This window comes from Mustela lutreola, chromosome 2 (genome assembly GCF_030435805.1).
Source record: "Mustela lutreola isolate mMusLut2 chromosome 2, mMusLut2.pri, whole genome shotgun sequence".
Taxonomy (NCBI): domain Eukaryota; kingdom Metazoa; phylum Chordata; class Mammalia; order Carnivora; family Mustelidae; genus Mustela; species Mustela lutreola.
In genome coordinates, this window is record NC_081291.1 from 224721705 (window position 1) to 224743152 (window position 21448).

Genomic DNA, 21448 nt, shown 5'->3' on the forward strand with positions numbered 1-21448 from the left:
GTGAGGTCATAGGGTATTTGTGTCTGACTGACTGATTTCACCCAGCATAACACTCTCTAGCTCCATCCACGTCATTGCAAAGAGCAAGACGTCATTCTTCATATGGGTGAGCAATATTCCACTGTATACACCCCACATCTTCCGTATCCGTTCATCAGTCCATGGACACACGGGCTGCTTCCCTGTTCGGCCACTGTAGCGAATGCTGCTCCGAACATCAGGGCGCATGGGAACATTTGTCTTCAACAGAAGAATCTACAGCGTTCACATATATTGTCACAACTCATCCATGTGATATTAAATTGTGCTTTCTGACTCCTTTTTTCTTCATTTTTTATATTTTACTGTATTCCTCAAGTTTCTTTGCTTTCTTACGTACTTTTATTCATTTCTCTGTTTGCTGCAGAATTTTTTTGGAATGGTATGTAGGTGAGCCCTTTTACATCTGAGACTTTTATCCTTTACATGAAAGCGAAGTTGACAAGGCAGACATCTTTGGGTTATTTTATTCTCCCCTCAAATTTCTCCAGTTACTTTCTCCTTGCTTTTCTGTGTACAATATTATGGAGGAAAAGTCTGATGCCTGAACTGGTTATCTATTGCTATGTATAAGTTATTTCAGAACTTAGTAACTTAAAACAATAAGCGTTTACAGTGCCATAATTGATTCGTGTCAGGAATGGCTTGACTCGGTGGCTCTGGCTCAGGGTCCCTGATGCGGTGCCATCCCAGTCGGGGGGATTGGCCAGGGCTCGGCTCACCTGATGTCTGGCCTGGGCTGAGGATGGGCTTCTGCGATGGCTTCCTCACCTGGCTGGTGGCTGGTGGCTGGAGGCCTCGGTCCCTCTCTCCTAGGCTTCTGAAAGGCTGCCCGAGGGCCTTCACACGACAGCAGTCAGCTTCCTCTCTGAGGACCCAAGACAGGGCCAGACAGCGCCCATGATGTCTTCTGTGGGCTTGTCTCGGAAGCCACGTCATCACCTGATCTTTTGGTCATACAGGCTGGTGACAGTTGAGTGTGTGAGGATTTCATGAGAGGGTGACACCAGGAAGCAGGAAGAAGTGGGCCCACCTCAGAGACTGCCCGTGACAACACCAAAAAGATTCTTCGCTTTAGGTGTTTTCTGTGTTTTGCTTAACTTTGTTGCTGCTATTGTGTTTCCTCCCATGTAGATTATTTTTAGAATTCTTCATTTCATTTGAGAGTGGCATCTTTCAACAATACACTTCATTATGGGGGCCTCCTTGAACTGACGGTGTGTGTGGTAGTGTGTGTGAGGGTGGGTGTGAAACGTGTGACTGGTGTGGTGTGTGCACACGTGCAGGGAGTGGTGCCGGGGGGGTGTGCGTTCCCTGGCCTTCGGCACCCCCCTCCCTCCCACAGCAGACGGGACAGGATGGGGCTCACGGCTCCCCCACTGGGGGCAGCAAGGTGATCGGCAGTGGAGGACAAAGCTGCACCCACATCCCAGTGCTCAGTCCTGACCGGCCCCCACCCTGCCCCGCCAAGCTCCTGCGGTCCCCACGTTGGCTGTCACATGTGGTTGATGGCTCTGAACCTTTGCTCTGACTGTTGCCTCCTGACTTCCTCTTGGCTCCCAGGTTCTTTGGAGTCCCCGACTTGCTCCCCTGCCATCTCCTCAGTCCCCATCCCCAGCCCTCCCTGAATGAACCTTCCCTGAGCCAGGCGCTCCCCTTCCTCTGGACAGTCCCCTCAGTCTGGGCCTCCATCACCTCATGCAGGAAGCCTGCCCGGATTCCCTGGCACACCCACTGGGCTTGCATTCGTCTGGGCAACCGTCACCGCCTTGCTGGGTCACAACCCCTACCTGCAGGGTCATGGCCTCTTAACCTGACCATGTCCTATCCTGGGGAGGCAGGGCCAAGTCCTGTTCACCTCTAACCATGCCAGGACTTGCTCCTCTAATCTGAAACGCAAGTGATATTGAACCTTGAATCTGCCTGCCAAAACCCATCCACCTCCTCTCAAAAATGCATTCAGGGGCATCGCAGGGAAATAGCACCAAAGTGCGCCAATGCCTCTGCTTTTCCCCAGCCGCCACCCCCCAGGGCAGAGATGGGCTGTGCCGACCGAGACTCGTCCAGAATCAAGGCTCTGCATCCCCTGAGTGTGTGTGTGTGTGTGTGGGCTTCCTAGGGCGAGGGATAAGGGCGTCTCCCCGAGCCCATGTGCCCTCTGCCCCACGGTGTGCTGCCCCTGCTGTCCGGGATCCCGCATGGCGCTGGGCACCGGCGACAGTGGCTACTTCTCCCGTTGCAGGACGTCAGCATGGGTGCTGCAGGGATGCTCCGAGGCCCCTGCTCTGCCCTCCTGCTCTGGGGGCTCCTGGGGGCCGTCCACGCCCAGCAGCAGGAGGTCACCGCCCCCGGCCTCTCTGAGAGAAGCAGCTGCCCAGGTATTGGCCAGGGGCCTGCGACCCCATGTGGGTAGGAAAGGCGGGGGGCCACCGTGAGGGTGGAGCCTGGGATTCCCCCACGTGCACGACGCCTGGCAACGGGCTCGTGCCGCAGGCCCCCGCCCTGGGCAGGCCAGTGACGCCCCCGCGCCCCCAGAGAAGGCCGACTGCCCCATCAACGTGTACTTCGTGCTGGACACCTCGGAGAGCGTCACCATGCAGTCGCCCATCGACAGCCTGCTGTACCACATGAGGCAGTTCGTGCGGCAGTTCATCAGCCAGCTGCAGGACGAGACCTACCTGGACCAGGTGGCCCTGAGCTGGCGCTACGGGGGGCTGCACTTCTCCGACGTGGTGAGGGTGTTCAGCCCGCCCGACAGCGACCGAGCCTCCTTCACCAAGAGCCTGGAGAGCATCGTCTCCATCCGGAAGGGCACCTTCACCGACTGCGCGCTGGCCAACATGACCCAGGAGATCCGGCAGCTCAAGGCCAAGGGCGGGGTCCACTTCGCGGTCGTCATCACCGACGGCTACGTCACCGGCAGCCCGTGCGGGGGCATCAAGCTGCAGGCGGAGCGGGCTCGCGAGGAGGGCATCCGGATCTTCACCGTGGCCCCCGACCAGATCCCGAACGAGCAGGGTCTGCGGGACATGGCCAGCATGCCGTTCGAGCTCTACCGCAACAACTACGCCACCGTGCGTCCAGACCTGGAGATCAACCAGGACACCATCAATCGCATCATCAAGGTCATGGTGAGGCGCTGCCTGGCCACGCCCACCCACTGGGCACCAGGAGCAGGGGTGGAGGCCGGAGCCCTGAGACCTGCTCCCTCACTGGGCAGTGCCCTGCTCTGGGGCTCAGTTTACCCCTGTGGGAGGGTGAGCTCCCCATTCCCACCCAAATCTCTGGCTCTGGCTAAGTAGCATTTTTTTCTGTCTTTTCCACAGAAACATGAAGCCTATGGAGAGGTGAGAGGCGTTTTCCGGTCCTGCCGCCCCGGCCGGGTGCTGCCCGCTGGGAGTCTGAGGCGCTGACCTGGCAGAGATGATGACCGCCCCAGCCCCCTGCTGCTCCCAGGGGTCTGGGACAAACGGGAGGAGGCCAGGGAGCAAGACCCCTTGGTCCTCCCAGAATCGGACGAGGGCCTTTGGGTTCGGGGCCTCCTGGGCGCCTCCCAAGTCTGCTCCTCCATCGGGCCCCGTGCTCCCGGCCCACGGCCCAGGGGTCCTCGGCCCGCACCAGCTCCCTCCCTGGCCCCCACCTGGGACTCTCCCTGCCAGCCTTCCCCAACACCCCTTGCTTCCTGTTTCAGTGCTACAAGGTGAGCTGTCTGGAGATCCCCGGGCCGCTCGGCCCCAAGGGCTACCGCGGACAGAAGGTAAGACGCCCGGCCCAACCTCGGGGTCCCAGCTGCCAGGAGGCCCCCGGCATCTCTTCAGCTCCAAACACGGGGCCACATGCGCCCAGGACAGTCTCAACCCTCTGACCCTGGGAGAACTAAAACCAGTTTTTGTCTCCGTCCTCTTTAATGGCGTTTTGAGAAAAGCAGGAATGCGTTTTCATTCTTAGCTTTGCCGTGGCAGCTCTGGTGTAGGGAAACTCGCCGGGGCAGGAGACCTGGAACAGGGTCCTGCCAAAGCACCCGGAGCTCCCACTCCCACACTCCTTACGAGGCCCACTGCCGGGGCGTCAGACACCCCGCAAGTTCGGTCAAAGGTCGGACGTGATGGCAGAGGAGGGGAGAACCTCTGGGAAGATGAGCCCATCCCTACGCAGCTCCATTTCCCTCTTCTAGATCTGAAGGGAGCCGTCTAGACCAGTAGGAGTGTAGATGCCCATCCCCAGGTCCCCAGCTAGATGCCCCCCCCCCGGTGACACTGCCACCTGCCACAGCCTAGGCATGGAGGTCCCCGAGGAGGCAGCTTCACAGACGTGGCCCTGCCATGAGGGGAGGGGCGCCCACGATGATATCTGAAGGGACACAAAGGAGCCCCCAAAACAGGACACACCAGCTCCGAAGCCTCTGCCCGCCTACCTGCTTCCTGCTCTAGTTTACTCCTTTCTCCGTGATCTGCGTTTAGGGTGCCAAGGGCAACATGGGCGAGCCAGGAGAGCCTGGACAGAAGGGACGACAGGTGAGTGTCCTCCACACCCTCCCCCGTAGGCGCCAGGTTCCCAGGACTGGGGCTCAGCTGCGGCTCTTTGTTCTTTCTCCGTAGGGAGACCCAGGCATTGAAGGCCCCATTGGATTCCCAGGACCCAAGGCAAGTCGCTGCCAGCCCTGCGCCCGTGACTAGGGGTCAGGGGAACAGGCCAAGGGCTGTCTGGGCCGGGTGGGGACTGGGCCACAGGGTCAGGTTGTCTCCAGGCCACCCACCCCCTTCATTCCCAGGGCAAGAAGCCAAGAGCCTCGGGATCTTGAATGTTGTCCCTGAACTCAGCCGGGACTGGCTGCCCCTGCTCGCCCCCGATCTGGGGCACGCGCAGCCCCAGTGATGCCGCTGGCTGCCCCTGCTCGCCCCCGATCTGGGGTGCACACACCCCCAGTAACGCCGCTCTTCCTTTCTTCCGACCTCAGGGTGTTCCTGGTTTCAAAGGAGAGAAGGTGAGACTGTGACGTGGTCCCAGAGCCCAGCAGCGTCCGTCAGCGCATCGTGGCCCCGATGGGGCGCCGCATCTGGCGTCACGGAGGGGCGCCCTCTCTGGGGTCCTCTGGCCTCTTGCTTGGTCTGAGGCAGACCTGGCCCCCGGAGGCAGTGGCGACTGTGGGACTCCAAGCTAACCGGCCTCCCTTTCCTCCTGCACAGGGTGAATTTGGAGCCGACGGGCGGAAGGTGAGCAGATCGTCTGGGCCGGTGGGCGGGGCACCCCACCTTCCCGCCGCCCCAAGGCTTGACCATCACACCTCTCCCTCCAGGGGGCTCCCGGCCTGGCCGGCAAGAACGGGACTGATGGACAGAAGGTAGAGTGCATCTCGGGCCCCTCCCCAGGCCAGGGGCACCGCGTTTCTGGCATAGAAGTGAGCAGAGCCTCCCCGAGACCCTTGGGTCCTTACCTGGGGCCTTTGGGGCCCCTGGCCACTGCCCACAGCCTGTGCTGGATGGCCCCCACTGTCACCTAGCCAGGGACACAGGACAGATAAGAGCATGGCTCGAGCCAGCGTGGACATTCGCTTCTGAGGACGGGCTCTCGGGGGTCTCCAGCCTGGGCTCTGGAAGCCCAGATCCGGCCTGGGGGGTAGGGCGGGGGGACCTCATGCTCCTGCCACATCCCAGGGACCTGGTCTGCCACCCGCAGAGAGGCTGCCGTACCGTCCAGCCCCTGAACACACAGCTGGGTGCCCGCTGGGAATGACACAGAGTGGACCGCCCCCGCACATTCGCCCGTTGGTGCACGACCCTGACCCACCTTCTGCTCCCCTCTTCTCCTCCAGGGCAAGCTGGGGCGCATCGGGCCTCCTGGCTGCAAGGGAGACCCCGGGAGTCGGGTAAGGCCAGCTCGGGCTCCAGGAGACGCAGGGTCTTGGCAGGGCGTAGCAGGGCAGGGTGGTGGCCAGCCCCTCGAGCTGCAGTGAGGAAGCAGGGAGCCACTTGGCGTGGCCCCTCTCTGCAGCCTCTCTCCTGCCCGTCCCTGGTCCCCACCCAGGGTTCAGCCAGAGCTGCGGCCTCATGATGAGGAAATACTCTCGGGGCTTCTGGGGCAGGCTGGGGCAGGGCTCCTGGGCGTCCTGACGGTGGCTTCTGGAAGCCCAGACCCAGCGGAGCACTCGGTCCACCGGGCTTCTGCTCATCGGGCCCCAGGAAAGCCCCGCACAGCTCTGGGCAGCAGCCTGGGACAGCCCTGTCACTCTGTCTTGCAGGGCCCCGACGGATACGCAGGGGAAGCCGGCAGCCCTGGGGAGCAAGGGGACCAGGGCATCAAGGTAGGCTGAGGGCCAGGGTGATGGCCCTTTGAGGGCAGCGCCAGGCTCTGGGGGAGTGCAGGGGCCAGCCCGGCCAAGAAGCCACTCAGAGAGGGCCTGTCCCTGCAGAGTGGCCCTCGGGAGTAGGAGGCCTGGGGACGCCCTGCCTCAGGGGTGCTGGGGCGCTCCCTCCCAGGGGCTGCAGGTGTCTTGCCCAAAAATGCCAGTGTGTGGCCAGCTGAGGACCGTGTGTCCGGTCAGGCACCTCTGCGGTGCCCACGGGGCCCCAGCCATGAAACCACCGTCCTCCAAGCGGGGTCCCTCTGCCAAGCTCTCGGGTGCCGTGGCTGTTCCGCGTCCACCCTGCTGGCTGCCCAGGCCTCTGGAGGAGCAGGACGACAGCCCCTCCCAAGAAGGCAGCCCCGTGGACGGGCCCGGGTCTGATGAGCTCCCCATGCAGCCACGCGGGCCCAGCCCCTTGCAGCTGGCTCCTGCCTGTTGCCAGCATCTCAGGGATGGGAGGCTGATCTCTCCAAACTTTCCCAGGGAGATGCTGGCCGTCCGGGACGCCGAGGACCCCCAGGAGACAACGGGGCCAAAGGGAGCAAGGTAAGTGCCCCCGGCTGGTCGCTGCTCCCCCTCTCCCACCCCAAGCCACATGCCAACCGCGTGCACCAGCACAGATAGGGGAGGAGCAGTAATACAACGGCACCTTGGCCAGCCCTGGGCTCTGAGCACGCGGCCAGGCCCTCTGCTACTGGGGGACCCCGGCAACCCCAGTCCCTGAGGCGGACTCGGTCCCACGCGGCGGCAGCGGGGCTGGGGGTGAGGACACTCCGCAGGGCACTTCCTTGTGGGGCTGACATGGCTCCTCCCCCCAGGGTTACCAAGGCAACAACGGAGCCCCGGGAAGTCCTGGCGTGAAAGGAGCCAAGGGTGGACCAGGGCCCCGAGGACCCAAAGGCGAGCCTGTGAGTTCACACTCTGCCCCCACCAGTGCCTGGGGCCCAGGGCTCCGGGCGGGCTGGCCAGGGCGGGCTGTCCCTTGTGGGCCTGGCCCACCTGCCTCACCCCTCCTGCACACACCCTGCTCTGGGCATCACCAGTGAAGCATTCCGGGTAGGGCAGAACCCCTGTTGGCCGGGCCCGGGCTCAGCTGCTCCCCTGCCTCGTGCCCCCACGTCACCCTCCCAGCAGGATGCTCCGAGGGCTGAGCACAGACTCGGGCGCACACTCTGTGGGTCCCCCACGGCAGCCTGTCCCTTGTCTCAAGGCAAGGGGTCCCTCGAGGGACCCTCGAGGGGGAAACACCCTGAGCCCTGGGGCCCGGAAGTGGACGGAGTGACCATGCTGATTGCTGGTCCAGGCAGGGCCCCGGTCACATCAACTAAAACCCCTAATTGACCTGGTCTCACACGCTGACTAGGAGCCCCTCACATCCTAAATCCTTGGTGGCAACTTAACTTACCCAACAGAGGAGCAGGCCCCTCCCCCAAAGCCCGTGTCCGAGAGAGGAGAGCCGAGCACGGGGTCCCCACATGGCCCCATCATCAGGGCCCCCCCCCACATACCTGTTCTCCGCAGGGGCGCAGAGGGGACCCAGGAGCCAAGGGCAGCCCAGGCAGCAACGGCCCCAAGGGGGAGAAGGTGAGTGTCTGGGGGGTGCCGTCGGCTGTTTCTGCACCGGGGTCTCCCCGTGGGGTCAACAGGGTCCTGGGACGAGGGGCCACCAACAATGTCCCCACTGTGGTCCACCCGGAAAACAAAAGAGACCCCCAGGGGTGCCTGGGTGGCTCTGTCGGTGAAGCGTCTACCTTCCACTCGGGTCTTGATCCCAGGGTCCTGGGACGGAGCCGCTGCTCAGTGGGGAGCCTGCTTCTCCGTCTGCCCTTCCTCCGCTTGTGCTCTCTCGCTCTTGCTCTCCCTCAAACAAATAAAAATCTTTTTTAAAAAAAGGACCCCTGGTACCTGGCCTCTGCTGGGGGCGGAGGCACCCCCCGCAGGTTCTCAGACAGTGACCCCCAACCATACTTCCTGCTGAGGGGCATGGGCAGGGTAAGGCTGTGAGGGTTGTGCATGGCTCCCTACATGAGGGCCGTGCACTGCTGGGCAGGCTGTGCACTGCTCCACCCAGCAGTTCCTCACAGTAGCTGGCTCAGGATGTCTTTGTCTGTGGTAAATCTGAGGGCCAACAGTCCCCCACCGGATGTGGGTCGAGGGCTTGAAGGAGGGGCTGCCCCTCCGGGAAATGCATGGCAGTCCCTTCCCTGGTGCAGGAGACTACGTAGGTGTCACCCTTTCCAGGGAGTTAAATGAGCCCCTCCCCTCCCCTGCCCCTCCACATGCCCAAGACTGACTCTGCCCCTTTGTTCTAGGGAGACCCTGGCCCTGAGGGTCCCCGGGGTTTGGCCGGAGAGGTTGGCAACAAAGGAGCCAAGGTAAGTGAGGCCACGTGTCCTCGGGGCGGGGAGCCACGCAGCTTCCCGGCTAGAGGGGGCTACCGAGGACCCCTGGCCCCTCCCTGCCCAGCAGGGACACCCCCTATTCCCGCCTAGTTTCCAGTGATTGACAGCGGGCTCTCCTTCTTTCCAGGGAGACCGAGGCTTGCCTGGACCCAGAGGCCCTCAGGGGGCTCTCGGAGAGCCTGGGAAGAAGGTCGGTAGCAGGACACCCGGGAGGGCCCTGTGGCTCCGGGGCCCGGGCCCCTTCCTGCCCTTCAGTCTCACGCCCCCCCCCCCCATAGTGCTGCGTGGGTCTCCCGTCCCCAGGACACGGTTCCCATGACACACTTGGGCATTAGTGCTGGAGGTGGGGGGGCACCCTGTGTACCTCACACGGTCATCCTGCCCTGAGGGGTCCAGCCGCATCAGGAGGGGCCGCAAGGGGGAGGCGAGGCGCGGGGCCGGGGAGCCAGGGCGGGGCACCTAGAGGAGGCGAACCCCGGTAGCCCAGTCCCCAGAGGACAGCAGGGACAGTGGTAGCATTGCCTGGAGTGGTCTGCGCTCGTCTGTGCTGACTCTGCGTCCTCGGCCCTCAGGGATCTCGGGGAGACCCCGGCGACGCTGGTCCCCGTGGAGAGTCAGGACAGCCTGGTCCCAAGGTACGTTCCCTCCCGCTCTGGGCAAGACCGGCCTCGGGGACTGAGCCCTGCTCGGTTCTCGGGTAAGGCTGCCAGGAGCACGGCAGGCCCAGCTCCCTTGGCACCGGGAATCCACGGGGGCCGGGCAGCCCCTCTATTCTCTGCACACGGAGCCGCCAACCAGCAGCCCAGCCCCGTCTGTCCTGGTCCTCGTCCTCGGCGCAGGCCAGCCTGGCTCCTTCCTTTCCTACTGGACCCTCCCTGACCAGTTTCCCCACCCTGCAGGGGGACCCCGGCAGGCCTGGATTCAGCTACCCGGGACCCCGAGGAACGCCCGTAAGTCTTGGCAGGAGTTGGGGGGCCCTGGGAGGCCCTGACGGTTCCCACTAGTTCCTGTGAGGGCCTCGCTCCTGGGGCATGAGACGAGGGCGCGTGGGCCTGGGGTCACTCATCGGATGCAGAGCCCCAGAAATTGTCCCAGACACGGGCCAGTGGTGTGGCGTTCACCCACGGCACTCACGGCTTCATACGGATTGTGAAAACTGAGACCACCCAGGGGGCAGGAGGGGCTTCCAAAAATCTCGGGTCCCCAGAGAGCCGGCTCCCGCCCCAGGGCAGCCCTTCCGACCCCGTGCTGAGTTACTGTGCTTGCTTCCCAGGGAGAGAAGGGGGAGCCCGGCCCACCCGGTCCTGAGGTACGTCTGTAGAGGCCTCCGCACCCACGGGGGTGGCCTGCGCGCCCCTCACCCACCCTTGGCCCCAGAGAGCTTCCTGAGCCAAGCCCTGAGCCTGCTGGCCGCTCTCCTGCCGAGTCCCCCCAAACCCCGCCGCGTACCCCATCCAGCTGCCCGGCGCGGGCTCTTCTGACTGAAGCACGCCCGCCCCGGACTGACTCCCTAGAGGTCTTGCCTGGGGCAGGGGGGGCCTTGCCAAGCACCCTGCCCCAGGCTGACCCGTGTCCTGTGTCCCAGGGGGGCAGAGGTGATTTTGGTGCCAAGGGAGAGCCCGGGAAGAAAGGCGAGAAGGGCGAGCCTGTGAGTACCCGGGGCGGAGGGCGTGGGGGCCGCGGGGTGTGCGGGAGGGCGCGGGGTTGAGGCCGCCGCCCACCTGCTCTTCTCGCTCCTCAGGCAGATCCCGGTCCCCCTGGCGAGCCTGGCCCTCGGGGGCCGAGAGGATCCCCAGGACCCGAGGTAGGTCCGCTGCTGGTGCCTCCAGCCCTCCGGTCTAGCCCTGGGCCACGCTGAACCCCAGGGTCATGCTGCGGAGGGAGGCGGGGTCAGTGCGGGGCGGGGTGGGGGGGGGGGCTGCCCAGCCCAGACACGGGCGCTTCTCAGCGCCACCCTTCCTCCTCCAGGGAGAGCCTGGCCCCCCTGGAGACCCCGGCCTCACGGTGAGTATCGGGCAGGGATGGAACCCGCGTCCCCGTCCCTCCCAAAGTAGGGAAGCAAGGGCAGCCCTGGGAGCTCGGCGGCCGAGGCCAGCAGGAGCGCACAGACTTCCCCAAGCCCCTCTCGGCCGGTCCGGGGCTCGCTTTCCTGGCCCGGGCCTGACGCCCCCGTGTTGCAGGAGTGTGACGTCATGACCTACGTGCGGGAGACGTGCGGCTGCTGCGGTGAGTCTCGGCCCCACATGGCGGTGGAGCTGGAGCCTCGTGTCCTTGGGGGGCTCTCGTCCGGGGGTCGGGTCGTCCCTCTGCGTCACGCCCTCCCGCTCCTGCACCCGACTGTGGGCCCCGGGCGTGTGTCCCCAGGCCGGGGGTCCGCGCACACCGCCGCCTCTCCTCGCCCTGACCCTGCACCCGGCCCGCAGACTGCGAGAAGCGGTGTGGGGCCCTGGACGTGGTGTTCGTCATCGACAGCTCTGAGAGCATTGGCTACACCAACTTCACTCTGGAGAAGAACTTCGTCATCAACGTGGTCAACAGGCTGGGGGCCATTGCCAAGGACCCCAAGTCAGAGACGGGTCAGCTGTGCCTGTGATGGGCGGGGCGGGGGGGCGGGAGGTCCACGCATGGGAGGGGGGCCGGCGGGCGGACAGGTGTCAGCTTTGCTCAGAGCCACAGGGGGGGGTCGGGGTTAGGGGTGCAGGGGTGGGGGCCGGCATGCTGGGGGTTGGGGCCGCGGGGGCCGCAGCCGCACCCTCATGCCCGCCCTCGGCCGCAGGAACCCGCGTGGGCGTGGTGCAGTACAGCCACGAGGGCACCTTTGAGGCCATCCAGCTGGACGATGAGCGCATCAACTCACTGTCCAGCTTCAAGGAGGCCGTCAAGAACCTGGAGTGGATCGCCGGCGGCACCTGGACGCCCTCAGCCCTCAAGTTCGCCTACAACCAGCTCATCAAAGAGAGCCGGCGCCAGAAGACCCGGGTGTTTGCAGTGGTCATCACGGATGGCCGCCACGACCCCCGGGACGATGACCTCAACCTGCGGGCCCTGTGCAACCACGACGTCACGGTGACGGCCATCGGCATCGGCGACATGTTCCACGAGAAGCACGAGAGCGAGAACCTGTACTCCATCGCCTGTGACAAGCCCCAGCAGGTGCGGAACATGACCCGCTTCTCAGACCTGGTGGCCGAGAAGTTCATCGACGACATGGAGGACGTCTTGTGCCCAGGTGAGCGGCGGCCTGTGCAGCCCGGTCCACGCTGGGGAAGGAGGACCTGAGGAGGGCAGAAGGGGCAGGGGGTCGCTGAGGGCGCTCAGCCCCTGTTCTGGCCAGTGGACACTGACCGGTACCCCCCGGCCTCTCTCCTTGCTCCTAGACCCTCAGATCGTGTGCCCAGACCTTCCCTGCCAAACAGGTAACTCGGACGGTGCCAAGCCCCCCACCCCAGACTCAACCAGCCAGGGCTGGAGAGGAGGGGCTGCTGCGGGCCCCCCCCCCCCAGCGAGAAAACTTTAGATGGGCGACTCAGCCCCAGGACCCTGGCACGTCTGCGGAGGGGCCGGGAGCGAGGTTGGCCGTCCTGAGCCCCCCAGCCCCTCCGAGCCCAGCGCACTCTGGGCAGGTGCGCTCCTGACCGCACCTCGAAGCCTTGTGGTGTCCCTGACCACGGCCCGGGAGGGACAGACATCCTAGAACCATCTCAACCACCCCCGGTGGGAGCCCGGGACGTGGCGCACCAGGTGGCTGGTGAACGCCGTGGAGGGAGGGAGCGTGGCCTCCGCAGCCACCGGCAGACGCTCGCTCCCAGCCTCCGCGGCCCAGATCTGCGGTCTCTGAAGCAGAGCCTGGTGTGTCGGGGGCCTGGGCCCCTTGCTCGACACGGCTACTTCTGGGCTTAAGGCTGCTGGGGACACGCGGAAGCTGTCCCTTGGTACTGTGGGTCAGGGAAGGGGGTGGGAGGCTCCGCGGGCCCCGAGCCGCCGCCCCCAAGGCTTTGTGGCACAGGGGCTGGGGCCACGGGGCCCGTGGAGCTGCCGGTGTGAACCGGGAGCTGAGGTCTCCCCTCAGCGACCCCGCCCCGCCTGCCGGGGTCCCGGGACCAGCACTGGGCCCTCCAGCTGGGACATGAGCACCAGGCCTGGGTCCTCCCAGGAGCTGGTGTGGCGTCGGCCACCGTAGCAGGCAGGCCAGGCTGTGCTGGCCGACCCAGGGGGGACACAGACAAGAACCGCGAGGCCCGTGCCCACACCATCGCCTGCCAGGCGCAGCTGACATTTCCGGGGCCTGCATGCTGGCTCCTCACGGAGCATCTGGTGGCCCCCCTGGGCAGGTACAAAGGAGCAGAGGTGGCTTGAGGGAAGAACTGTGTTGAGTTGGGGGCAGTGGTCCCCACACTTGTCCTGACAGAGAGTTTCCCAGGAAATGGTCATCGCGGTGGTCCCACACCATGGCTGCTGTGAGCTCTGCTTCAGTCTGCGCACTGCCTGGGCCTCGGGCCCCTCGAGTCCTCTGAGGATGGCTGTCTGCAGTGCCCAGAGCTGCCCAAACCCCAGGTGCCGGCCTGAGATCTGGGCTGGGAGGTCTCTGCTGGAGGCCACACTGAGCAGCCATACACCGGCCCGCAGGACACCCCGGTCACCCACAGTGGGACCCACAGTCAGGCTGGCCCCCATGGACAGACCAGACCCTGACCCCTGGCGTCCAGGGCCCAGCAGGGGCCCAGTTCCTCGGCCCAATCTCGGTGGGGAAGCTTCCAGTTTCTGACCCCTGAGCTCGACGTCAGCCAAGGTTTTCCACCGACAAGCCTTGTCAAGTTGCTGGTCCCCCTCTTCTAGTTACGGAGGACGCGTCCTGAGTGAGTGTGGGCTCGGCCACAGGCTGCCTCCGCGGTTAGGGTTAGGACACTGTGGTTTTCCGCTTTGCCGTGTTGATGCGATGGAGGACATTGGTTTCCGGAGGCTGAGCCGACCTTGCCGACCGGGATAAATCCTACTTGCTCGCGGCGTGTAAGTCGTTCTGTGTGTGGTGAGGCTTGATTTGCTCGTATCCTGCTGAGGACTTCGGTGTCTGTGTTCCTGAGAGGGGTCTGGCCGCAGCTCCCTTTCCTGTGACGTCTCCGTGGGGTCTGGCTGTGAGTCTGACGCTGGGCGCTGGCGAGCGACCTCGCTTCCCCAGAGCCTCCAAGACCCGACAGTGAAAGGGAGTGGCCTCCCAGGAGACCCTGGCCCACACTCACAAGTTTACCCTTTAAAGTGACAAGAATTTCCAGGTTTCTTAGACGTTGTGACCAGGGAGGAAAAAAGCACAGATCGCTGGGGAACGAGATGCCGCAAACCTGCCCCTCGGCGGCTTGGTGTGCGGCTCCCCATTTCGAGACCACAGACAGTGCCCTCTGCTGGCTGGGCACGACCCTGACCTTCTGGCCACTCGGCCCCGTCCACCCAGAGGCCCAGCCGACCCCAGGCTTGGATCCGGCCACTGGGCAGCTTGCTTGATTGAGTCAGAGCCATGATAGTTTCGGGGAGCCGCAGAGCTGGCCGGCAGCTGAGGCCGTGAAGGCTGGTCCTGGAGCGCTGCTGTGGGAGTGGGGAGCCCCCGGGTGACCCGAGCCCCGCCTCCCTGGAACAGAGGCAGAGACTCTCCGGGGCGGGCGTGCAGAGGAGAGGCACAGACGGCGGCGTGTGGGCCGGGGTGGGGGGTCCGTGCCACCAGGCTACCTGGCTTGGCTACCTGCCACCCCCCAGAGGAAAAGCAAGCTCTGGGCCCCTAGGGCAGAGGCCGTGGTGCACTGGGAGCAAGGCGCCCACGGGGTCCGGCCTGCGCTCCCAGGGGGACCGGAAGAGAGAGCGGGAGCCCCGAGGGTGGGAGGCACAGCCGCTCCTGGGTCTTCGAGGGGCCAGTTCCGGGCGGTGGACGGAGGGCGTCTCGAAGAGCAGAGAAGGACTCATCATTGTAAGCTTTCTGGAAACTGTTCTGAGGGGGGCCCAGGGACCTACCTGCCCGTCTCGAGGTTGGGGCTGGAACAAGCCAGGTTGTCCAAGCAGTTTTCCTGGTCAGGTGTAGTGAGGGGGCTGGGGTCCCCCGGGGGCAGAGCCTTGAGCTGCTAGAAGCCGACCCCGAGACCGGTCAAGTCTCAGTGCCACCATGTGTGCCAAGAGTCTTGTGGGGACGCCGAAGGTGCTGCTGGCCCCCACCCCCTCTGTGAGCTCTGGCCCCGCACACTGACGGGGCGCCGAAGCTCCCCGCCCCCACACCCTTGCTGAGCCTCACAGCCGTCCTCGCTGTGGTCCTAAGTCATCCTGGAAGAGAGAGGCGCCTCGGCTCTCAGTACGCTCAGCCCAGGAGGGCGGCGGGAGGCCCACTCATGCCAGCTTAGTCCCTTAAAGCCTTCTCTGGATGCCCCCGCAGATGGACCGCGGCCTGGCGGCGAGCCCCCGGTCACCTTCCTCCGCACGGAAGAGGGCCCCGATGCCTCCTTCCCCAAGACCATCCCCCTGATCCAACAGTTGCTAAACGCCACGGAGTTCACGCAGGACCCGGCCGCCTACTCCAGGCTGGTGGCCGTGATGGTCTACACCGCCGAACGAGCCAAGTTCGCCACAGGAAGCGAGCGGCAGGACTGGATGGAACTGTTCATTGACACATTCAAGCTGGTGCACAGGGACATCGTGGGGGACCCCGAGACGGCACTGGCGCTCTGCTGAAGCCGTGGAGGCTACCCGCGGGCAGGACTGGCCCGAGCTACCCCACCCAGCCTCTTAGCGACCTGGGGCAGCCGACCGCACACAAAGGGGCTTGAAACAACAGAAGTCTGTCGTCTCTCAGTCTGGGGCCAAGAGTCCAAGGTCCGGGGGTGGTGGAGTCACACTCTCTCCAGGGGCTCTGGGGAGGACCTTCCTGCCTCCTCCAGCTCCTGTCTCTGCTGCTGGTGTCACGTGGTCCCTCCTTGGAAACCTGACCCTCCACCCCCTTATAAGGACCTTCTGGTAGCGCTTGGGGCCCACTGGAGAATCCAGAGTAGTCTCAGGCTCGTAATTAATTCTCCCCGCGTCTATCTTTGCCCTGTAAGGTCATATTCAGTCTTGAAGTTTAGGACACGGCATCTTTGGGGAGGCCATTGTTCAGCCAAAACATAAGAGAGACGAGCAGAGCCTCACAATCCCCGAACTCCCTGCAGCTCCTGTGCCTGCCGCCACCCCTCATGCATTTTTTCTCGGCCTCCCTGGTTTTTGCATTGAGGAAATCTGCCCCGAGGCCGGAGCCCCCAACGCGTATCTCTGCTGGTGGTGACTGAGCGCGGGGGCACCCAGCTGGCTTGCTAGACGTGGATTTAAAGCAGAAGCTGCTTTTCATCTGCACGGCTGACAAGATAAGCTACGTCATTAATATAAGCTTCTTTAAAAAAAAAAAATCCTGCCTGCCAGAAGTGTGGCTCTGCCCGCCAGTGGCCTGGCCACCCTCAGACGCTGTGACATCCTAAACATGCTATAAAAGTTGGAAAAGTGTGAAAGCATTGCTGTGGTCCCGTGGCGTGCTAGGGTGACATGCTGTGGCTGGGGCCTGGGCTGAGGCCCTGCTGGCCAGTGCCGGGAGTCAGGACTTCCTCCTTGATGGGGTCCACACCCTCCTGGTCCCAGGGGTCAGCCAACTGGGCCCCATACCCCAGATTGGGGCCCGCCGGGCTGAGAAGCTGGACGCCAGCAGGACGGCCAGTTCCGTCCTCCCCTAGCCCAAGCCGTGGTTGGAGGTGTGGTCTCCAGCAAGGCCACGGCGGAGGGGCCGGGCTGCATTCTGCGGAGGGTGGACCACAGCCCACATATGTGAGGAGTGGGTTTCCAGGCTGTGCTGGAGCACCCAAGTCCCCCAGATGCTTGGCCCCAGCCTTGGCTGCAGCCTTGCCCCCAGCACTGCCTGGCAGTCCAGGGCAGGTGACCTCCCAGTGGGAGCAGGGCTCTCCTCAGCTAACAGGGAGTCACGGGAGCTGCTGCCGGGGTCGGGCCACGCCCGTGCTCACCGCCCACCGGAGAGATGTCCAGTCACGGAGAATACAGGCTCCACTCCCCACTGCTTCCAAAGCTGGGACAGACACGGTCCAGCCAGTGTCGGGCAGCTCTGGGACCACACGGAGGAAGGGGGTCATGGCCAAATGTGGGTCCTCACATCCTGGGGGTTTCAGGACTGGAGGTCTTATGAGATCTTTTTAGTGGATTACAAATGCAAAGACAGCTTCCCCGATCCTCCGTCCCACCCCTTCTGTGGACTGTGGCCCTTTTGGGGTCTCTTTCCTGCCCAGAAGGGCCTGGAGGAGGTGACTGGGCAGAGAAGGTGCTTGGAGGGTGGAAATAAGCCTCTCAGCCTTCGGGTTTGGGGCAAACCCTGAAGAGAGCAAAACCAGCAGAGACAGTGACAGGTTCCCCAGAACTGGGGCCCACCCCTGGCCCACTGTGGTGGGGGCTCCCGATGGTGGGAGCCTTTGGATGCAACCCCACAACCCCGGGGGGTTCTAACGGCTCCAGTGGGAGAGGTGTGCACAGAGATGGGCGCAGGGCACGGCCAGGGCGGGGTACCAGACGGTGCCAGGGCCTGGAGTGGCCAGGAAGGGGCAGCAGGGGCAGGGCCCGGACGTGGGGCCTCACCCGGGTCGCCCGCCCACCACCCCATTTTGCCCCCAGAGCTGTACGTGGCCCAGTGCACGCAGCGGCCGGTGGACATCGTCTTCCTGCTGGACGGCTCGGAGCGGCTGGGCGAGCAGAACTTCCACAAGGCGCGGCGCTTCGTGGAGGAGGTGTCCCGGCGGCTGACGCTGGCGCGCAGAGACGACGACCCACTCAACGCGCGCGTGGCCCTGCTGCAGTTCGGGGGCCCGGGCGAGCAGCAGGTGGAGTTCCCGCTCACCTCCAACCTGACGGCCATCCACCAGGCGCTGGAAGGCGCGCGCTACCTCAACTCCTTCTCGCACGTGGGCGCGGGCATCGTGCACGCCATCAACCACGTGGTGCGCGGCGCGCGGGCAGGGGCTCGCCGCCACGCCGAGCTGGCCTTCGTGTTCCTCACCGACGGCGTCACGGGCAACGACAGCCTGGAGGAGGCCGTGCACTCCATGCGCAAGCAGAACGTCGTGCCCACCGTGGTGGCCGTGGGCGGCGACGTGGACGCGGACGTGCTGTCCAAGATCAGCCTGGGCGACGCGACCGCCGTCTTCCGCGAGAAGGACTACGACAGCCTGGCTCAGCCCGGCTTCTTCGACCGGTTCATCCGCTGGATCTGTTAGCGCCTCCTGCCTCCTGCCCCCCGCCCCTCCCTCCTGCCAGGCGACCCGGCTTCCGGCCCCCATCTCGCACTCCCAGCCCCCGGCCCTGCCTGCACCCCGGGCTCCCCAGGCCCGCGGGCACCGCCTCCTACCCATGGTGCTTCTCAGACTCACCCAGAGGTCCCGCGGGCTGCAGGCTCCATCTCCAGGTGCGGGTGTCAAGTGGGGAAAAGAGGACCCGCCCCACGCGTCCCCCACGCGTCCCCGGCTTCTCCAGAGAGCCCCGCCTCCCTGCGCTCCGGTCTGTCTGTCCACGCCCTCCCTGGACCCCAGAGGCTTTGCAGGGGCCTTGTGGTGGCCAGTGCTCCAGACCCTCCCGGACAGCCTCCTGAGGCCTTCCTCAGTCCAGCCTCGTCCCCAGACTCCGCAGCCCCTCTGGTGCCCCTCCAGAGGCTCTCTGTGGGCCCCGCCGGCTCTGCTGGGCTTGCTCCCAGGTCCCTGCCTGGCCTTTGGAGGTCCCCTGCCCAGACTGAGCTGTGACAGCAGGCCCTGCATGTTCCTGTCTGCGCACGCCCCAGTACAATAAAGGCTTTCAACTGCCGCCTGCTCTCAGCCTCCTCGTGTCTGTGCTCACCAGGGAACCCCACAGGCGCCAAGGAGCCATTCAGACCACTCATGTGCCCCCGGGACTGCTCACAGTGCCCCACCTGACCCGCTGTCCCGGGGACAGGCGCTGGCCCCCGCACCACCCCAAGTGTCAAGGCCGGACGGCCTCAACTGTGGGACCCACGGCTGTCTGGCTGGCCTTGCGCTTAGAACGCTGTTGGGTCAGTGACGGTCCCTCTAGCCCCAGAGTAAGCCAACGTACTTTCAAAATGTTTGTGGGGGGAGGAGTTACGGTGGAGGAGTAGGGGACCCTGATTTCCTCTGGTGCCCCGAGTCCAGCTAGACAGTTTTCACATGGTTCTGAGCACCTGCACGACCAGTGGAGGTCAGAGAAGGACCTGCTGCCACCCTACAACCAGGAAAGGAGCCTTTCCAGAGCTGGCGGGAAGCTCCCCGGGAGCAAACCACCTAGTGCAAGCACAAGCCGCTCCACAAGCCCGAGCCCCCAGAGTCCGCCGCCGGGAGGACACCTGAGAACCAGCGCAGCAGGCCCCTCCCGCAGACGACCAGCAGGAACCGCGGACAAGGTCACCATCACGCAGACCGCGGGTTGGGTTCTTGGGGAAACCGAATACAGCATTTGTGGTTTTATTGTTCTCGAGTCTTCCAGCTTTATTTCAGTTATTATTTTATCAGTTCTTTTTTAATTTTTATACTGTTTTTAATTTTTTGTTTCCTTTCATTGTATTTTGTTTTTGTATATACATACATTTTTCTTTCCTATTTTGGAGTCCAGTTTCTTTTAACAAACAGACCAAAATACACCCAGGATCTAGCTTACTGTTTTGTTCTTTTTTATTTCTTGTTTGATTTTTTCTTTTGTTTCTGTTTTCTTCTGGTTTGTTTTGTTTGTATTTTTCTGTTGTTGCGATTTTTGTCATTTCTCTCTCCTTCATCTTTTCTTTTCTGGACATAATGATGAGATGGAGACTCTCACTCCAAAAGAAGGAGCAGGAGGCAGTTCTCACAGGCAGGGATGTGGCCAACATGGAGACGAATAAGACGTCAGAATTCACAACGGTGATCACAAAGATACTAGCTGTGCTTGAGAAAGGCACAGAAGAGAAATTGCTGGAGAAGTAAAAGAACTAACATCTAATGAGGCTGAAATTAAAACGCTGTTACTAAGGTACAGTCAAAATGGAGGCTCTTACTGCTGGGGTAAGAGAGGGTCAGTGACCCCGGAGACCACATGATGGAAGAGAAGGAAGCTGAGAAACAGAGATAAACGACAGGATCACAAGGGGAGAGTTCGAGAGATCAGTGATACCCAAAGTGAAATAGTATTCGAATAATAGGGGTCACAGAAGAGGAGGAGGGGGGTGGGCAGAAGGCTTATTTGAACAAATCATAGTGGAGAACTTCCCTAATCTGGACAGGTATTCGAATCGAGGAGGCATAGAGAACCCCCTCAAAATCAATAAAAATAGGTCAACACCCCAACATATAATAGTGAAACTTGCAAATCTCAAAGACAAATAGAAAATCTTGGAAACAGCTTAGGACAAGAGGTCCTTAACCTACATGGCTAGAAACATAACTTTGGCAGCAGACCTTTCCACAGAGACCAGTTGGGACAGAAAGGACTGGCATGATACACTCAGAGCACTAAATGAGAAAAATATGCATCCAAGAATACTTTATCCAGCTAGGCTGTCATTGAACATAGAAGGAGAGATAAAGAGCTTCTGGGACAAACAGAAACTAAAAGAATTTTCAATCACCAAAGCAGCCCTACAAGAAATATCAAAAGGGGTCCTGTAAGCAAAGAGAGAGCCTAAAAGTAACATAGACCAGAAAGGAACAGAGATGAGTAACAGTCACCTTACAGGCAACGCAATGGCATTAAACTCTTATCTTTCGATAGTTACCCACAATGTAAATGGGCTAATGCCCCGATCAAAAGTCATAGAGTAACAGTAAATAAAAAAGCAAGACCCAAAGAGATTCATTGTGGACCCAAAGACACCTCCAGATTTAAGGTGAGGGAGTGGAACACCATTTTTCATGCTAATGGACCTCAAAAGAAAGCTGGGGCGGCGATCCTTATATCAGATAAATTAGATTTTAAACCAAAACTGTCATAAGAGATGAGGAAGAACGCTATATCGTAATTCAAGGGTCTATAAGATCTAACAGTTGTAAATATCTCTGCCCCTAACATGGGAGCAGCCAACTATATCAACCAATTAATAACCAAATCAAAGAAACACATCGACGATAATCTTTTAACTGTAGGCGACTTTAATGCCCGCCCTCACCGAAACAGACAGGTCATCTAAGCAGACCAGCAAGGAGACGAGGACTTTGAATGACACGCTGGACCAGAAGGACTCCGAGGTCAGCAAACCGCCATGCTTGCTTCTCCCAAATGGGCCAACAGGAAAACAGTGGTCTGGTCACCACAGAGCAGGTGTGGGACTTGGGGGGATTATGTGACGGGGGAGGGTCACCCAGGACGTGGTCATAAATCATTGAGCTGTTGGTCATGGTTTCTGAATGTTTCTTACATTTCACAGTGAAATGGTTAAGAAAATATGGGAAAGGGTGAGTGAATAAAACCCATTTTGAGCAGGAGTCTCTCTAAATGCCGTTAAGAGAGGTGCCCCTGAGAAGTAGAATCGAAACCCAGCCCGGAGCCTGCTCTCGTTACGCGTGAGGGAGGAATTAGGGATGTGCGTTCGCATGTGCTTGTGTTTGCTTGCAAAAACGTGGAGTCGTACGAAAGAACACAGCGACCGCCGGAG

General features: G+C 62.2%; 1 protein-coding gene across 1 annotated transcript in view; it reads left to right on the plus strand.

The window, feature by feature from the left end:
* COL6A2 (collagen type VI alpha 2 chain) overlaps positions 1-18636 on the plus strand; it is a 32091-nt gene extending 13455 nt beyond the window's left edge. Inside the window, exons 2-28 of the mRNA XM_059164976.1 lie at positions 2282-2417; positions 2575-3170; positions 3366-3386; positions 3731-3796; positions 4500-4553; positions 4638-4682; positions 4997-5023; positions 5226-5252; positions 5336-5380; positions 5852-5905; positions 6278-6340; positions 6866-6928; positions 7201-7290; positions 7904-7966; positions 8695-8757; positions 8912-8974; positions 9357-9419; positions 9684-9734; positions 10058-10093; positions 10370-10432; positions 10526-10588; positions 10753-10788; positions 10965-11010; positions 11208-11360; positions 11561-12013; positions 12162-12200; positions 17458-18636. Of these exons, the coding sequence (XP_059020959.1) occupies positions 2291-2417; positions 2575-3170; positions 3366-3386; positions 3731-3796; positions 4500-4553; positions 4638-4682; positions 4997-5023; positions 5226-5252; positions 5336-5380; positions 5852-5905; positions 6278-6340; positions 6866-6928; positions 7201-7290; positions 7904-7966; positions 8695-8757; positions 8912-8974; positions 9357-9419; positions 9684-9734; positions 10058-10093; positions 10370-10432; positions 10526-10588; positions 10753-10788; positions 10965-11010; positions 11208-11360; positions 11561-12013; positions 12162-12200; positions 17458-18056 (3069 nt within the window). The 5' untranslated portion in view covers positions 2282-2290 and the 3' untranslated portion in view covers positions 18057-18636. The remainder of the gene's footprint in view (positions 1-2281; positions 2418-2574; positions 3171-3365; positions 3387-3730; positions 3797-4499; positions 4554-4637; positions 4683-4996; positions 5024-5225; positions 5253-5335; positions 5381-5851; positions 5906-6277; positions 6341-6865; positions 6929-7200; positions 7291-7903; positions 7967-8694; positions 8758-8911; positions 8975-9356; positions 9420-9683; positions 9735-10057; positions 10094-10369; positions 10433-10525; positions 10589-10752; positions 10789-10964; positions 11011-11207; positions 11361-11560; positions 12014-12161; positions 12201-17457) is intronic.
* Positions 18637-21448: the final 2812 nt, after the last annotated feature.